The sequence below is a fragment of the Vanessa cardui genome, chromosome 1 (genome assembly GCF_905220365.1).
Source record: "Vanessa cardui chromosome 1, ilVanCard2.1, whole genome shotgun sequence".
In the NCBI taxonomy this organism is placed as follows: domain Eukaryota; kingdom Metazoa; phylum Arthropoda; class Insecta; order Lepidoptera; family Nymphalidae; genus Vanessa; species Vanessa cardui.
Window position 1 is genome coordinate 7,687,045 of NC_061123.1, and position 18,327 is coordinate 7,705,371.

An 18,327-nucleotide genomic window follows, 5' to 3' on the forward strand; every position below is an offset into this window, starting at 1 on the left:
TTCAAAGACAAGACAGAACAATTTAATTCTTAACAATAATTAGGGACAGTGTCAAGGCAAAGATCGTTAGCTAATTGCATTATTTATATTTTATAATAGTTACGAGGCATTATTTACCTTCGTACCTACTAATGATGCACTAAGCTACGTGGTGTATGAGCATCGTGTAACCATGTAAAACTTACATGGTTTTATATGTGCAAAATATTGTAAAGTTTTTTTTTTATTTTAAAATAAGCAAAAAAAGAGCTAAGATGAAGTTGATTTCTTATAAATCTTGGCTCTATTAAGTTCGATTTACTTATCCGTAATAATTACAGTAATTTCTGTCTATTAAATTCAAATTGCTAAATCACTCAAAATTTCCAAACAAGAATGTTTATCAATCAAGCAAGTATAATTTTACCTTTGATTTCTTGAAAATAAAACATAAAAAATTACGTTAAATGATGCCTTTATGCAAATCGGCGGCTTTTATATTTTCATTATAAGGATGATAAAAAAAATGTTTAATATGTTCTTAAAATACCATCGCCTTTAAATATAAAACTTAGCAAATATTAAATGATAAAATGTTCATTAATCACATTTAATTAGACGTTCTTTCAATGGCTATCGATTTTTTACAGTGCTCTCAGCGCGCACAACTCCGGCAAGAACCTCGTGCGGCGGTTCGTGCAAGTGACGCACGGAAGCGGCGCCGCGTGCCCGCACCCGCGTGCTGCGCCTAACCTCGCGTCCGTCGCGCTCGCTGCGATTGACGACCGCTATCGCGAAGACTGCGCTCCCCATCGTTGCGACGACAGCGAGCTGGAAGTGCTCTGTTTTGCAGATATTCTAGAGCATATGTGAGTTCGCAAAAGATTATTATAGTTGGATCCACACTCACACGACTTATATTTTTGTCTTCAAACATCAATTCAAACTCAAAACTCAAATATCTTTATTCAATATAGAAGCATTACACTTTCTTATTGATGGTCAATTGAAACACTACCACCGGTTCGGAAAGAAAATACCCTGACCTGAGAAGAACCGGCGAAAGAAACTCAGCGGGTTTTTTTATTTTGTTTGTCTTATGTATTATATAAATAAACAGTTTAATATGAGATGAAATAGCCAGGAGGCGATCGTATCATTCCCAAGGTGTGCTATCGTTCACAAACTCAATAAATTATTTTCCCGTTCTCTCCTTTTTCGAACATCAAAAACAAATAAAATAATTTTCAGGTGTGAATACGACGACTGGCTAATAGTAGTCGGTGGGGTACTGCAGCCTGTGCCCTTTAGCGCCGGCGCCTTGAGATGTCCGCGAGTGGCAGCGCGTCTCGGGAGCGTACTGGAGCGGCTGGCGAGCGACCCGCGCTGCGCGGCGCACACGTGCGTGGCGCCCGCCCGCGCCGCGCGCCCCTCTCCGCCTTCGTGGCTGCGGGTCGCGGCACCTTCGGATCCTTCGCTGTCACTGCCACACAAACAACTGTGCCAACTTTGGGGAGATATGGTAAATTATATTCAAAAGTTTATCAATACTTTTACAACGTAATATTAGAAACAGTAGTTATTCCACGAAACAATATTATTGTAAATATTTTTGAGACTAACAAGAGCTGATTTAAGGCAGAGCTATGCTCAATAGTCTATTGAATGGACTAAAAAAATATGATGTTATTAGTTAGTTCTTTTAGATTGTAATAAAAGCTCTAAGTTTTTGTGTGTATAAGTAAAATTTGTGTTTATAATTCACCTCGTGCTTGATGAAAAATATTTATTATTAATGTATGTAATAGCATTAAGGCTCATACAATGACGAATTATTGTTTATATATCTAAAGCACAATACCAAACAGACACTTGTTTTGCTTTCAGTTGAAATCTCTTCTCGCCTGTTGCTGTAAGCGAAAAAGTTTTCTTCAAAGCATGAGCAAACATCTACCCGATTTCGTAATAGTGGCTCTCACTGAACACGTAAGTACAATACATCACACAACACATACAATAACAAAACATTTATTATAATAAATCTTTACATATATTTGTATTTTTAGCCGGCAGCACTAGAAGCATTATGTCTAATGCTAGAATGGGAAGTTGCTAGTGGTGAACAAACGCAGCTCGAAATAATCGCCGCATTGCAAGGCACTGAACTGGGCCAACGGTATTACAAAGATCTGTGTGAACGTCAACAAACGCTACAAAGATTGGTAAGAACATTATCTACTTACTTACAAAATTACAAAATACGGCAAATTTCATAATTGATGAACTCGTATATCACTTATTTTAACTTATTTATTTTTGTTTTAAGATATATGTATCATCAACTGATGATTAGAGGTCACTGCCGCCCATAGACACGCTGTAAGAAATATTAACTATTTCTTACATCGCCAATGCGCCTTAGAAAGTAAGATGTCATGTCCCTTGTACCTGTAGTTAATCTGCGTCACCCACCCTTTACATTAGAATGACAGACGAGCTTGCACAAACCAACACCATATTTTGATATAACCGCATAAAAATCTATATATAACATAAAAGTTAGACGTAGCATTAATTAATTTTTTTTAATTTTTTAGTTTTCTCTCTTGTTTTTAATAAACTGCTATTGTGATGAAAAGTACCTTGATTTCTTAATTATTCTTAAAGGAAACTCCATATAAGAATAAATGTTTAGCTTTTCCTACAATTAATTTCATTAAATGATAATTAATTTAAGGCTATTTTTATGGCTGCGGTTTCTCCTCGTGTCAAAGGAAACCTATATGCCGCAAATTCTAAGAACTTGCATATTTACATCAACCAAAAATTAAAATCGGTCCAAAGGTTAACATTAACTGAAGGCTTAACATACAGACGGACTTACTTTTAGAGTATGGACTCTGTACTAATATTATGAAGGCGTGAAATTTCAACGGGTATTTCGTAGAAATACTTGTTGAATAATTGCTAAAATAAAAGCTTTTCTAGTAATAATCTAAGGTTACCCGTTGCAGGCACCGATTCGCTTTTATTTTGAAATTAATAAATAGAATGTGAACAGCAGGCTCAGGGCGGGCCGCGTCGGTTGGCGCTGCCGGTGCGCGCCACGGATGCGGACGTGGCAGCGCTGCTGGACGCCGGCGCGCTCGGCAACCTCGAGTGCCTCAGCCTGGCCTTCACCAGCGTCACCAGCGCCTGTGCTCATCATTTGATAAAGGTGGAAAATTAATTATCTTTTTTCAAGCTTCGTGTAGTAGCAACACTATGTAATAATAATTCTCAATTGATTGAATTTTAATAATAAATAATTAAAGTTCATTTTGCGTACACTTCTGTCTTCTGTATTCATAGTGAATTTATTATATAAAAGTTGACCTAAATCTCGGTTGAATAAATTAAGTTTTTTGTTTTAATATTTTAGTTACCATCACTGCGCTATTTAAATTTATGGGCTACGAAGTTCGGCGATAGCGGCGTACAACTCATAGCTGAACATCTGCCACGTCTGCAAGTTCTTAATCTTTGCGAAACTCCAGTTTCAGACAAGGGAATCGAAGCATTGTCAGGTAATTTTAAATATTTAATGCTCTTAAAATATATAAGTATATTTGAACTAAAATAAATATCCTCTTAATACATTTTTTTGACGTTTTAGGGCTATCAAGTTTAAGGCGATTAAATTTGAACAGCACGAAGCTGTCAGCGGAAGCGTTTGAAATATTACGACAAAGGTTGCCGCAACTGCAGGAGTACGACATCCGGTACACGGAGGCGTGGTGACAGCGAGCTCCGACGTGCCGGTCCATGTCCTTCCCGGATACCCTGATATAAAACAACTGGGACCTCGGAACGTAAATTCGCTGGCCGATTTACATAATTAATAATTGTGTTAAATATATATGTACAATGAATCTAAGAGTACATACAATCTCCTCTCGCGTATTTTCTAAATTTTTTAAGAATTATTTTTAAGAATTATTAAGCACAATACAAAACGTGAAATCCATAAACATTACAACACCTAGTCATATCTTCGTTCTATTTAACTTACGCATTCAATCTAAAACAAACAATAATAACCGTCTTTACAAATGTTATCTCTATTGTTTCAAACAAACTCCTACTTGTTCAAGATAAGGCATAAGTTTAATCCATTTAATAGTTTTCAATAACAATTTAATATATTATAATGTGCTCTCAATACTAGGATTATTTCATACATGTATGTTATAAAGATTCATCAATCTTTATCAAATATGTAATATCTACATTGTATAATAAGTACCTACAATCAAATCGTACATAGTAAGCCTAAAACCAAATAGAAAGTAATTATTATCATATTGTTTTATATTTCAAAAACCATAAAATAGAATACCATTTAAGAAGGAAATATAAGGAAATAGAAATAGGAATTATTGTTAATAAACGGTGCATAACTATGTATTAATAATTTGCAATAAGAATTGCATGTAGGATTATTGTACCTTTCCATGTGTTATTTATTTGTTATGTCGTCACCTTGAATGTGCATATTTATATGAGCAATAAGTCAAACCGGATGCTGAAATATGGAGATAATATAATAAAATGTTGACATTATAATAATAGGTGGGATCATAACACTTCATAATGTCTTTTTGCATATTTATACTCATAAAACTAATTTAAGTCTCTCCGGAAATACTCACGCTTCGAGTCTAGTTGATTTTGTTATTCGTTTAGTTGTCCTTAGTTTTGTAATTATTTATTGTACACTATAAAAAATCTTATCGTTTAAAAAATAACGAAGAATGTAATGGTTTTATTAATTAATTATTTCTTAACATAGGTAATGCCGTCTTCATCTTTAACTTGAATTACAATCACAATTATTTCATTTATAATATTAGTAATGTACTCTACATGTTATGCATTTATTTTTTATACATTTCGATAGCAATTTATTTATCTTTAATTATTTTGAAACGATTATTTAAACTTTCCCACCTTGTAATTTTAGTTAGAAAATGTGCAAGGAGTAAACAGTTTTATTAATTAAGAAATTATGATCCAAAGATGGAAATAATTTTATAAAGTGACATAAAGTAAATTTATAGTCATATTTGCATTATAAAGAATACGCTTAAATGTAAGTATTGTTAGTTTAAGGTTGTTAAGGTCGACAGGGCTGTGAGACTGTATGAGAGGCGTAGGTAGTTGGATATAACTGATGTCGATCCTGTGTTGCGTAGATAATAAGGATTAGATATACTTGAAGATAAATGAGGACACATCGAATTTAATTATGTAACTTTTTAAATTATTTTTCGATACAAGCTTCTTCGATTTACTTATAAGAAATAATCTAAAGATCTCATAGTGTCCTCAATAAAAATGTTTCATTCACGGTTTGCTAGGAAAAACTATATATTTTAAATATTATTTGTTAAATTTAAACTGAATAAGCTTGTACTGTCTCTCTTATTTTTAAAAATCTAGCTCCAATTATTGTCTTTATGTACGTTAGCTATAATTATTGAATAAGATTGTAATGGATGGCCAACTCGTTGATTAACTTGTGGCCAATGTATTATAATTTCTTGTGCACACTTAGATTTATTAAAATTATAATTATTCATAAAGAGGTTAAGACTTAATGACTTTTTTTAATAAAAGTTCATAATTATAATTATTACTGAGTTTAATTTATTCTTTAATTTAGATAAAACTCGTTAATATATTTTTTATACAAGCCACGGAATATGACTAACCCGGTAAGTGTGAACAATTTTTTTATACCTCTGAAAATATATAATAAAATATATTATTTTACATTATTATGCCCATTTTAATATTCATAAAAACTTGTTGCATTCTGAAAAGAAATTAATTTCAAATATTCAACTGTCCCAGTCAATACTATAAAATAGTCAGGACAAAAAAAAATTACACCCATTCTGGAACTTGTATTTCATATAAAATGTTGTTTCGGTTTTTTTTTTTATTTAATTATTACAAATAGTCTAATTAATATGAAAATATTTGAAACGACTACATGTAAAGACAGAACTTTTACCAAAGGAATAAAAAAATAATATTAGGAAATAATCTCAATACATTGGTCAGATTAGTTATTGAACTCGTTGATGATTTGAATCGTCAATTAAATTTATTTTGTTATACTTATTGTTTTTAATTTACGTCACTATAACAATTTTATTTAAACTGCAGTTTTATATTTCAATTCAAGTTGCGACCTCGTGATCTATTTTTTATAGGAAATTGCTACATGTTTTAAGCGATTAAAAGTTTTTTTTTTTTGTTACAATGTCAGTAACTCAGCGAAGGTAAGTGGAAATTAAATAATAGGTTTATTTTTCTAAGGAATATTATATTTGAGTAATTTTCAATAGTGTATGATACATTTCTTAACATTAACTTTATACATTCATTAGCAACACTATTCAATTTATTAAAAAATAATTTATACCAATCGATGCAAGACGAATTAAATACAGTGAGGCTGCTTCTGGAATCGTACTTACAAAAAAGGTCAAATAACTCTAAGGTAAGGAGATATGTTACCATGTTTTAAAAAAAAATATTAAGTATCTGTAATGTTAAAAAAAAAATGTCTATTGCAATTTCTAGTACAAAAAAATGACATTTAAAGTACTATTTCGATTTACAGGTCTTATTTTATTTTAAAGAGAAAATATATGACTATATGATACCATCTAACTTAATTAGAGCTTCTGTTAAGATAATTTTGTATAAAATACTACAAATATTCTAATTCATCATTCTACACGTCAAAGGTCAACATCGATGGACAAAACACACATTTCCAAAATTTACCTGACCGTGTATTACTTAATACTCACATGTGTTACATTTAAAAAGCATTTATGTACAATTCATGATTAAATGTTTATAAGTAAATATTAATTTAATTAACAACTTGTATAAAACATTCAATATTTTTTTATGTTCTCATACATCTACTTCCACAATATATATTTGTTTGTATGATTTTGTATGTATGTGTAAGTGTGTATAGTGTGTGTGTGTGAGTGTAGGTGCCTGATAAAGCGCGCATAAATACTTATATTAACAGTTAATTCATAAACCAAACTATGTACGATATACAGAAATCGGTTTGATTTGTAAAAACAATAAAAATATAATCAAATATAAAGAGATCTGTTCACTCACGAAGGTGTAATCGCGTGCAATAGATGAGTATGTGGTGTGAAATTATCTTAGTGTGCGTCAGACGACTGAGAGTACAGACAGCAAAGAAATATAAGTAACATTTTATTTTTTTTAGCATATTATTACAGCGATAATTTGACACATAGGGGCCTTAGAGAGTGAATAGATCCAAAATCAATTATCTATTGCAAAAAAACGGATAGTATACCGATAAAAATAATCTATATTTAAGTATTATAACTGGCTACAAATCTATAGATATTTTGAGAATGTGTTGAGTAAAAAAAATATATTGACAAATCCACTGGAAAATTATTAAAATAAATTAGAAATTAGGTATCCTAAACGAGAGACACGCTATCACAATGAAGAATTGATATCCATCCAGTTATTATCGTATTATAAAATAACAATAATAGCTGTGGCAGTATAGAGATTTATACAAACATTTCGTGCAAACGGTACAACGTTGCCTTAGAATTTGAATATATTATTTCAAGTCGATTATGGACATTTATCTTTTAAAATACATACATTAAATTATTTCTCAAAGCAACGAATACACCTCGAATTTATTGGTTTTAATTGCTTTTATTTTGTGTAATTTATAACATAGGTTTAATATTAGAATGTATTATTTTCTTTATAGTTGCCTTCTTTTTCAATTACAGTTTCGTTAAGAAAATAAATACCTATATTAAACAGCTTTAGTCATTGTTTAAAAAAAACGCTTTTATTTAATTTTCAAATGTTTGTTAGTTTCTATGCATGAAATATTGCAAGTAGAATTGTTGACCTCTTCCTTTTAGAATTTTACTTACGCTGAAAATACCTGGTGGTATCTTCCAGGCTAAGGAACTCCTCCATGGTCAACAGTATAGAACCGACAAATTGTGTACAAAATATTGTTTGTAGAATATATTTCATCAATGATTTATTTATAACGTATTGACTGATATAATGGATACTCTATTGATAAATGTTCGAATAGTGATCTTATACCTGGCAAGTTGAAACTGAACTTAAACTAGTATATATAATTTAGTTTAAAAATTAATTCTATTTAATTTAAGTTAACATAAATAAAAATAATCCAAATTGTTTTCTATATTAATTTAAAATTATTAAGAAAATGATTTTATAAATGGATTTGAAACCGAATCGTACAAATATATATAAATATATTTTTTAAATATAATGGCACGCTCTGATTTGCACGTACAATGATTTATATGGAAAAAAAATGTATTATATTGACAGGCTCAGGCCTGTCTTAAGCAATGGTACAAAAGAAACCTGGATGCCACTGGATGCGTTAGGGGTACCTCGCCAATATCCCTGCTACAATAGTCTTGAACCAGGAATGAAGCGGGACCCAGGTCTCTTAAAATTGATGAGGTTAAAATACCAGAATACTGCTTGCAACCGGACTATTGATATCCTTAAGACCGGTCTGTACAGGCAACCATTTACAATCTTATTCTTGTATTTATTTTTATGAAAGTAAATTTACATTTATGTTTAATTAAACGTGAAATTTACAGTCGGCAACTGTGAAATGCAATTGGTTTTAGTTATGTAATAAAAATTGGATCGATTTAGACATTATAATGGATTATATACTAATATGCATGCTTCTTAGATACCCTAGACATTTTATTCGTAACTACTATTATCACTATGCAAAATAAATTTAACTACATTGTAAAATTTCAAGCGGTTACTTTTGAAGTTCGAAATACTTATTCTAATAAATCAATATGACATTATTAGCTAAATTTAAAACTATTCTAATATTATACACATATAAAATTTTATCGTTATGTAATAATTGCATAACACAATAAACACAAATCACAATTCTTATGACATTTTAAACAACAAATATTACATACATAATTTATACATATATAAAAATATATATGCTAGACATTAAGTATAATATATGATACACCTATATATATGTATATATAATTAGTAATACATAATTCATTAATTTGCAACATCCGAGTTAAGTTGAATCTCAAATATGTTATTGCTAAATGTCAATGCACCGAACACACACTAGACTGTTTCTGTCAAATTTCCTCATCTTTTGTGCCAGTTTCATTAAATCTACTGATATCCGTTGTGGTTTCATTCTTTCTGTACGCAATGTCTAAAATAAACTAAAAATTCATTCTATCCTTTTCTATTCCTTATGTGAGTAGCGAAAAATGAGATAGCAATAGTTTTTGTCCTGCTTATCAAGTTTAGTTTAGAAATTCCGTACAAAGAAATCGAAACCAGTTTATAGATTAAATTATTATATCCTTTTTCTCATCTATTGTTAATTTCCATTTTCGTTACACAATATTTATCAATCTGAAGACATCCTCCAACGGACAACTGATCTAAACCTAATACTGATCACAAAAAGTCAATCAAGTTTCTGTACAAGTGTATCTAATTATACTAATTTATATACCGTAAAATGTTTATTTCATTGCACACGATTCACACATTTCAATATTTCTAGCCACTTGGAATAATTACCTTTCAATTTATAAATTATTCTCTCAGCTGTCAGTGGCTTAGACGGATATTTGATGCTATTTAGTGAATGCCGCGAACACAGCCCACATGATTTCACAGGCGTCGGGTCGCATGGCCTCTGCCTCGAAGTCGAGATCGAGTAGGGAACGAACGCGCCTCGTCGCCAGCTCGTAGTCCTCGTCGGACAGCGGCGCGAACGCGTTCTCGAGCACGTCCGCCGAGTGAGCGAGCATTAGCAGCGCCAACGAGCGCTTGTCGGCGTGGGCGACGTCAACGATTGACCGACGGAGCGCCGCTTCTTGGACCTGTAATCGGATATTGAGAGATTGTTCATATGCTTCATGCCAGTGGTTAGAACGCGTGCATCTTAACCGATGCTTAATTTGTCTTTATAATTCATCTCGTGCTCAGCGGTGAAGGAAAACATCGTGAGGATGCAGGTTGCATGTGACAAATTTCATAGAAATTCTGCCACATGTGCATTTCACAAACTCGCATTGGAACGGCGTGGTGGAATATGTTTCGAACCTTCTCCTCAAAGGGAGAGGAGGCCTTTAGCCCAGCAGTGGGAATTTAAAGGCTGTTGTTGTTCATATGCTCTTTTTGTGTTATTTAAATACTCCATAATCGATATATCCATTCAATTCACAATCTAATCTATAGTAATCTTAAAAAGGAAATAAGTACTACTGACATAGATCCTAGTTAAAACCCGATATAGCCAGCGCCTAAAGCCTGAGGAGGACCTCGGGTTCGAACTGGTTTATTATATGCTCATGCAACACATTTTAATGTGCAACCAACTTTAATATAATAGAAGGAGTATAATACTGCTATATATAATACGCAGAAAATAACAATATATGTATATAATTTTGAGAGCAAACACAGGTGCACTCTCTATTATCTTATTTTCCTAGGAAAATCGTCATTATTGTAAATAATAACAATTAATATTACGTACAACATATATCACGTGGAAAAGTATGCAATATCAAAGTGTTTCACAAGGTCAATTTTACACTAACGAAGAGTCAAATTATGAAGTGAAAGGTCGCTCCATAGATTAACAACTAACATCAAACGACCTAGAAGAGGCGCGTTAAGCATTTACGGGGAATATGAGTATAAGATATAGTGATGCTGATCGATCGCTAGTGACTCATGAGGGTTATTGAAACGCACTTTTAATCAATCGCCGCGTAATAGCAAGCACTCACGGATTACGCATATTTCAATATTAACTTACATGAACATATTTACTATGCATAAATATAATTTTAAGATTTTCCATTCTTGATAGAAAGATCATCAGAATAATCGAAAAACACGCCCAAACGAAATTACACTCAACTTTTGTCTTGATGAGTACACAGTATTGAAATATGAATTGATAATAATTTTAAGATTGATATCACATAAAAGTAAAATCACATATTGGGCTGTTATTGTTACTTAATCGACCACATCAATGCTTTCTACTTTGAGAACTTTATTTCAGGGTGCTCAAGGATAACCACTTCATGAAGTAGGTACAGTCGTATTTATATGTATTAATATTATAAATCTTAAAATAACTTAGTGTTTGTCTGACTGCTCTGAATCTTGATTGATTTGAAAACCTTGGAAAATTAACTTCAAGGACGGACGTAGACTAGTTTTTTCACCCTTTGAAAGGGTAATTTTGGGAGAAGGAGTTTAATTAAAATTCTTGTTGTATTTACGTTACAAAATGAATTGCATGCGAGCGAAGCCGCGAATTTTACTAGTATTTCATAAAACAAAGTACCCCGTCACATCTATTTGTCTTTCTGAAAGACAATAACTCAACAACTATCGAAAGCATTTTCACACAAGGGCGGAATTATCTATGAGGATTTAGGTACAATATTTACTATGGCTATGAATAAATTGAGTAGAATGTGTTGAGACTTTTGAGGATGTCGAAAAAAATCATGCCCTCAGGGAGCAGGTTTGCGCCTCTGCGGTTGAATATGTATTACGATATAAATGTTTTATGTGGACCCTTATCCTACTCATTAGAAACCGTGACGGGTAGGTAGCTTGTACAGAGTTTGGCGAACCACACACACATATAAAAAAAAACCCCTTCATAGCTATATTTTTAAATTAGCCACTTGAAGTCACTGCCTAAGTATTATTTTTAATAATGTATTTAAAACATTTAATAAACTTTCCTTATCAAAGTAAAAGATTGATTTTCAGTACTTCCGTGTATCCTTAGATAAGAAAAATAGTTTTAACATATTTTATCCATTAAACTTACATAGATGTATACGATTATATTTCTCATACTATGTTTAAATGTAATTACTATTTCAGAAACTTCTTTATTTTACACATTTCACGAACAAACTATTTTTTTAAGAAATATGTACCGTCGATTACTACCGCCCATAGGTATTGACGCTTTAAGAATTTCTTACTAGGTTAATGGTATTGAACTACAATGTCCCTATTGCCTGTAGATACACTGGCTCAATCTCCGTACAAACCAGAAAACAACAATACTAATTACTGCTTCGCGGTATAATATAGGTGGTACCTGCCAACCTTGCCTAACCACAAAGTAAATTACAACTTAAAAAACAATTAAAATATTTCTCTAGACACGTCTTTCACACAGATAAACTTCTAAATATAGAAAAAATATTTAGTTTTATTCGAAAACACTTACATTTTCGCTTTTATCTTTTCAAGCTAAATTTGCATTGTCAATTATGGTAATATTTCATCAAAGCCTTCAGAAAATCGATGCGTTTGACGAGAGCGTGTTTTATTTGACCTTTGTTATTTATAGAGTCGTTTGAGGCCACTGTCAATTTATTTTGAAAATACCAATAATATAAGCAATTAGATGCACAACTATATAGGTGAAATATAAAATTTATTTCATGGCACTGACAAGAATATATCTCCGTTGCTAATATAGGGTCCAATCTAATCACGACACATAACAATAACAGCCTGTAAATTCCCTCTGCTGGGCTAAAGGCCTCCTCTCCCTTTGAGGAGAAGGTTCGGAACATATTCCACCACGCTGTTCCAATGCGGGTTGGTGGAATGCACATGTGGCAGAATTTCTATGAAATTTGTCACATGCAAGTTTCCTCACGATGTTTTCCTTCACCGCTGAGCACGAGATGAATTATAAAGACAAATTAAGCACATGAAACAGCGGTGCTTGCCTGGGTTTGAACCCGCAATCATCGGTTAAGATGCACGGGTTCTAACCACTGGGCAATCTCGAAAAAATACATCAAAATCAATCACACACATTAACACACAAACACATCAAACATGGATAAAATATTTACGCATAGAAATTTGTTAAGTTTCCAATTTAGATATAATTAGGCAAGTAAATATTACTTCTTTATCATACAATTACCTGATATGTTATAAAAATAATTGATATGAAATAACAGTAGATTATTTATGCTTCAGGAATTTATATACCAGAGTACAACAAAATGTAACATGCCAGTGTTATCATTCCAATTCAATATCATGTTTAAATAACAAACCATTTAACAATTTCATAACTGTTTTGTCAGTAACATTCATACTGAACATAAACAAGTTACTGTTATAATATATTAAGGGACTTACATTCGGGTTTAGTTAATTTATTATTAATGACAATTATTAAATATAATTTATGACTTTTTCCAGATGTCAGAATGTATTTTAATTTGATAATATTGAATTAAAAAATAACACCTAAATAGATTAAAGTAAATGAGGGCAATTATTTATCTTAACTTTAAATAAATGAAATAAACAGGTACGTAAAGGTCTAAGTCAGTTCAAGCGACTCTGGGTCGGTATCACAAGCCCAGCATAAATTCTAACACCAAGCAGCAATACTTAATAATACATTGCATTAATGTTATCCAGTTTGAAGGACGAGACAGCCAATGTATCTACAGGAAACTACTACTCAAAGGAAATAACATCTCAGTCTCCAAAATTGGTAGTGCATTACCAAAGAAAAGGGTTTAACTTTATTACATGGACAATCTCTATGGACTGTTATGACCCCTTAGCATCAGGTCGCCCATTCGATAATCAAACATACGTTAAAGGAATCTTATATTTCAGTAGTGGTAATCTAAGATTGATTTATTTAATCAAATTAATATTTATGGACTGGGAACTAAGATATAACATGTCCATAAATACATTAATAGTGTTTTTTATAATAATTGGGGTTGTACATACCTTTTTCACTAAGCGACATTTTACGACATTATCGGTAAGTGGATGAGTTGTCATATCAAACAATAGGAAATTCTGTTTTTCAGTAGTTAGTACACCTTTCTCAACGAGATTTTTCGCCAGTCTTTCACGGACATTTTTCAATTGATATTTTAATTTCATTGGATTCCATGTTTCACCTATGAGAGAACATTAAAATACTATTTTAAAATTTAAATATTTCACTAATTAGAAACAGTAAATAATTATGCATTCATAATGATTCCACATGAATATACAAATATTAAATTATAGTAAGGTTAATTAATTAATTAATTTTAAATAAATGTTGCTAAAATACAACCTGGTGTTATCAGTGTGGTCCAATAGTTATAATTAGGTTACACTAATAAGACTAAGATAAAACTTACCACTAAGATATTCTATCCAGCTCTGTACTGTCTCAGGGGGATCAGTATCCTTCATGTGTTTCAAGGCTTCGTCTAATAATACATCCCCCGTTGGATTATCTGGAACACACAATTGATATAAAATTTTATATTATAAAACTTTAATATACTTAGTCACATATCAGTAATACAGACAATATATAACTTAAACATTTACTGTGTTATTGTTGTAAACAAATGTCAAATAGATTTTTTTATACTATTAAAAATGCAAAAATTCCATTACCTTGGTAAATAGTATATAATGAAATTTCTACTAATCATAATCTAATTTTAAATAAATATTTCTTAAAGCTGAGAAGTAGGTCGTTTATGTTTTCGTATGCAAATGTAATTACAATATCTTACCAGATTTTACAATAACCTTTCTAGACAACAGTCCCTTTCTTCTCATGCCTGCTCTTTCCAATTCTACACGTCCCCTTAAACCCAATTCGATCAGGATGCATCCTCTTAGACCACTCGAAATACAGTCGTTCCAAAATGATGTGTAACCCTAAAATTCATGCCGATTAATCTTGAACGTCGAGTCTATGAAACATTATACAGTATTCCTCTAATTGTCATTCAACTAACTGGCGTTCAGTACTTACTTCTTTGTCCTTTAATCCTAGTAATAATACTTCTTCCATCAGTGTTAGTCGAGTTTCCTTTGAATCGCCGTCATCATAATTTTTATCGTTTTTCTTATCGTCCACATCGTGATTTTCCCTGTTTCCGTCCGAATTATTTTCCTTTACAACGTTCCTTCGTTGTACCAATCCTTCAGTACGATTCATTTTAGCATTTAATTAGCACTAAAATAAAAACAATTTGTATTTTGTTTGCTGATGAGATGATTTTTAGGAACAGTGAGTAAACTTATCATTGACGTTTGCCACACGACGTATGTTGTGAGAAAAACATGGCCGATCAACGATCACAAAACACGTTCCTTTCTACACATTTTTTTACTTAAAAGAAATTAAGAAATAAAATACTTATAAAGTAGTTTTCAGAAAGCTGATTAATAGTATAATATTAAATTTTATATTTGGATTGAATGTACTTTTAGTTTATCTTTCTTACAAATACACATAGTAACCCAACCTACTTATTAATAAAATTTTTGAATGAATTTATTTCATTTCTTCCTAGAGCATAAGAGTATGTTTTATCGTGTAATTATGTTATCATATATCTGCAGAGATGTGTCCGAAAAAGGTGAGATGAGATGATGCACATCAAGTTGCCGAGCTAACTTTATAATACCTAACAATACTGTGTACTTCTGTTTAGCGGTAGAATATCTGATGAGCGGGACTTACACAGACCCAGATTGTGCTGCATTCCTTGCGAAAGTAATGTAGCACAATCGACTTTTCAAAACGATCCCGTAATGTCGATGACAACTAGACACCGTAGGTTTTTTTTTAAAAAAATTTAATTTCAATTGACGGAATCAATGGGGTACCCATTAGAGGTTCGGTACAAATCGCAAAAAGTTATGTGTACTACCATCTCTAAAAACCAGGCTGAAGGCTAATTACATGCCAACATATTAATCCCCACGCGTCCTTTCAGGCAACTTAGAGGAAGTCAATGACCATGTTTCGCGCACAAGCATAAGTTAGCATTACGAAAAAAGTAGAATTTTAATTTTGAGTTCAATAAATAAATTTTAATGACAAAAGTTATCTGAGTTCAACGTGTATGTTAATGTGAAGTATATTACTCCTCATTAATGATATCAGCCATGAAGGTGTTAGATAATTTTTGTCTAATGAATTCATTAATATGGGACTATTTCACAATTAACTCTACTTTTTCAATAAATAGTTTATGAAGTTAGACAAGTATCTCACTAAACTACGCACGTAGTGAATTTAGTTTTAACAAAGATTAATTTGTATAATATTATTAATTATTAATAGAAAGTTGATTGGATGAAATAATTCAATTGTTTTTCAAGCTTCTTTAGTGGAAAGTCTATAAACTGCAATACATAGAATTTTATTCTTAACTATTCTCATTCCATAACTCAGATGAAACTATTAACGTCTATGTAAAAATAATGCACAGTATATCCAGATATCACATACTTAATTAATAAAACATTTTTTTTTAAAAAATAACACCCACTTCGAATCGAATCGGCCGATCGTATGTAAAAATTTCTACATTTTATTTTTCACTCAAAATCGTCCAACTTCAATAATACGTGTTTAAATCAAATTATTTTATTACTTTTTTAGTGATCACTTTGAAGTCGGTGCTATTTTTTAAAAAAAATGTTTTATTTTACTATTTTTAGTGTTATTTTCCACATATTAATGCTGAAAGAACTATTTCCTAACTCCTAGTAATTGAGGACTTACACCTTCCATCATCAGATCAGCAGTATAATATTATGATTGCCAGAAGAAAATGCCAATATAACTTCAGAAAATATGTAAAACACGGTACATGTGCCTATAAAATTTGAGGGTTCCCCTCGATTTCTCCAGGATCTCAGGATAGACTCTGATATCCTCATCATGGTACCATTCCAGGAGTATCTCCTTTCTAACAAAAAAAAATCATCATAATCGGTTCATAAATGGCTAAGTACCTAATCGGCGAACAAACATAAAAAAAATAATAATAATCCGGTCGAATTGAGAACACTCCTTTTTTTGAAGTCGCTTAAAATCTATTATACATTCTCGTTCACGTTAATACGTGTTAATTTCATAATTGAAACTATTAGAAAGTAAGTATCTTAAGACACATACGTTACTTTGTCGTAGAACAACACAATCTGTATAATCCTAATCCTTTCCATAATTCTTAATACCGATGAAAAGAACATATCAGTTTGTTTATTTTTTATATTCATTTGAAAGATAAACCACAACTGCAGAAAGTTTCTAGAACGTATACTAACAACGAAATGAATATGTAATGAATGTCTGCCTTATTAATTAACGCTCATTATCAATAAAATTTTAAGTAAATGTCAGTAAGTAGCAAAGACATTAGGTGCATATTTTCCTTAAGAGAAAATACGATAGGAGAAAGTATACTATATTTGAATGCTGTTTTATAAAACAAAATATAGCGCGATCTAAAAATGTTCAGCTCGTTAATATTATACTTACTTCATCTTTCGTAGCTCTCAGGTTCTCACGTATACTTGTACTCATCGTGATGGTACCGTGTTCCTGTTTAATTCCCCTACGTCCCTTATTCGGTTGTGGAAGTAACCGGCCCCGCAACGCTCCCCTTCGATGCGAGCTGATTAGTTGCCTGAAGTCTTCTTCCCGCTGATATAGTGAACGTTTGTGATCCTGCATGTTATTAATATTAGAAAATTCCTGCAAGAGTAGTTATTTCAACTGATTATGCCTTTTTACTACTTACAGTGTACGAATTTAATTTTAAGGCTCGTAGCTGGACTAGCATTTTTGGTCCCCCATGGTTGGGTTAATGACTAAGGTAGCGGTCACATTTTTTACCAACATGTCTGATAGGCAAAAGTGCTCGTGCCACGCAATTGCCAAGACCGCCAAAGTGCCATTTGCTCAATAAATGACGACTTGAAGCACGATAGCCACAACAACGCCCTAAGAACAATAGCTAGCAAACTTGAGTGAGGTCGCTGGCGAAAGGTGTCAACTTGACTTTCCCTGCCTACTAATCAACCAACGTTAAAAGGGTCACTTTCTTCAAGAATCGAATAGAAGCTAGTAGAAGAAGGATGTCATTGCTTCGAGCCAACGGTAGCATGGACTCCGCATCCCAAACAGAAGTGACATCGAACCCTGAAACCAACCGTCAGCTCAACCACTAATGTCACAGCAAATAATAGGTCAGGGTACTGCATTAAATACCGTTGCATTGGTGTTCTTTCGCCAATGTATTTACTGATAAAAGCATTAAGCAATAAAAGCATCCTAATGAACTA

At 32.1% G+C, this 18,327-nt stretch overlaps 2 protein-coding genes across 3 annotated transcripts in view; one reads left to right on the forward strand and one right to left on the reverse strand.

The window, feature by feature from the left end:
• The window catches only part of LOC124544307 (C-Maf-inducing protein-like), a 32,620-nt gene extending 28,229 nt beyond the window's left edge, over window positions 1–4,391 (forward strand). The window contains exons 8-14 of one of the 2 annotated variants that reach the window (XM_047122804.1): window positions 630–848; window positions 1,231–1,501; window positions 1,867–1,965; window positions 2,046–2,201; window positions 3,041–3,196; window positions 3,401–3,545; window positions 3,635–4,391. In XM_047122804.1, coding sequence (XP_046978760.1) covers window positions 630–848; window positions 1,231–1,501; window positions 1,867–1,965; window positions 2,046–2,201; window positions 3,041–3,196; window positions 3,401–3,545; window positions 3,635–3,759 — 1,171 coding nt within the window. In that variant the 3' untranslated portion in view covers window positions 3,760–4,391. The remainder of the gene's footprint in view (window positions 1–629; window positions 849–1,230; window positions 1,502–1,866; window positions 1,966–2,045; window positions 2,202–3,040; window positions 3,197–3,400; window positions 3,546–3,634) is intronic. The other variant, XM_047122812.1, reaches the window with a different exon arrangement.
• A 2,264-nt stretch (window positions 4,392–6,655) lies between these two features.
• LOC124543872 (Golgi phosphoprotein 3 homolog sauron) lies at window positions 6,656–15,300 on the reverse strand. Its single transcript, XM_047122196.1, has 5 exons — window positions 14,996–15,300; window positions 14,751–14,898; window positions 14,364–14,462; window positions 13,957–14,132; window positions 6,656–10,016 (listed from the first exon to the last, which is right to left on the reverse strand). The coding sequence occupies exons 1-5, from the start codon at window positions 15,179–15,181 to the stop codon at window positions 9,768–9,770; spliced, it is 858 nt and encodes a 285-aa protein (XP_046978152.1). The 5' UTR covers window positions 15,182–15,300; the 3' UTR covers window positions 6,656–9,767.
• Window positions 15,301–18,327: the final 3,027 nt, after the last annotated feature.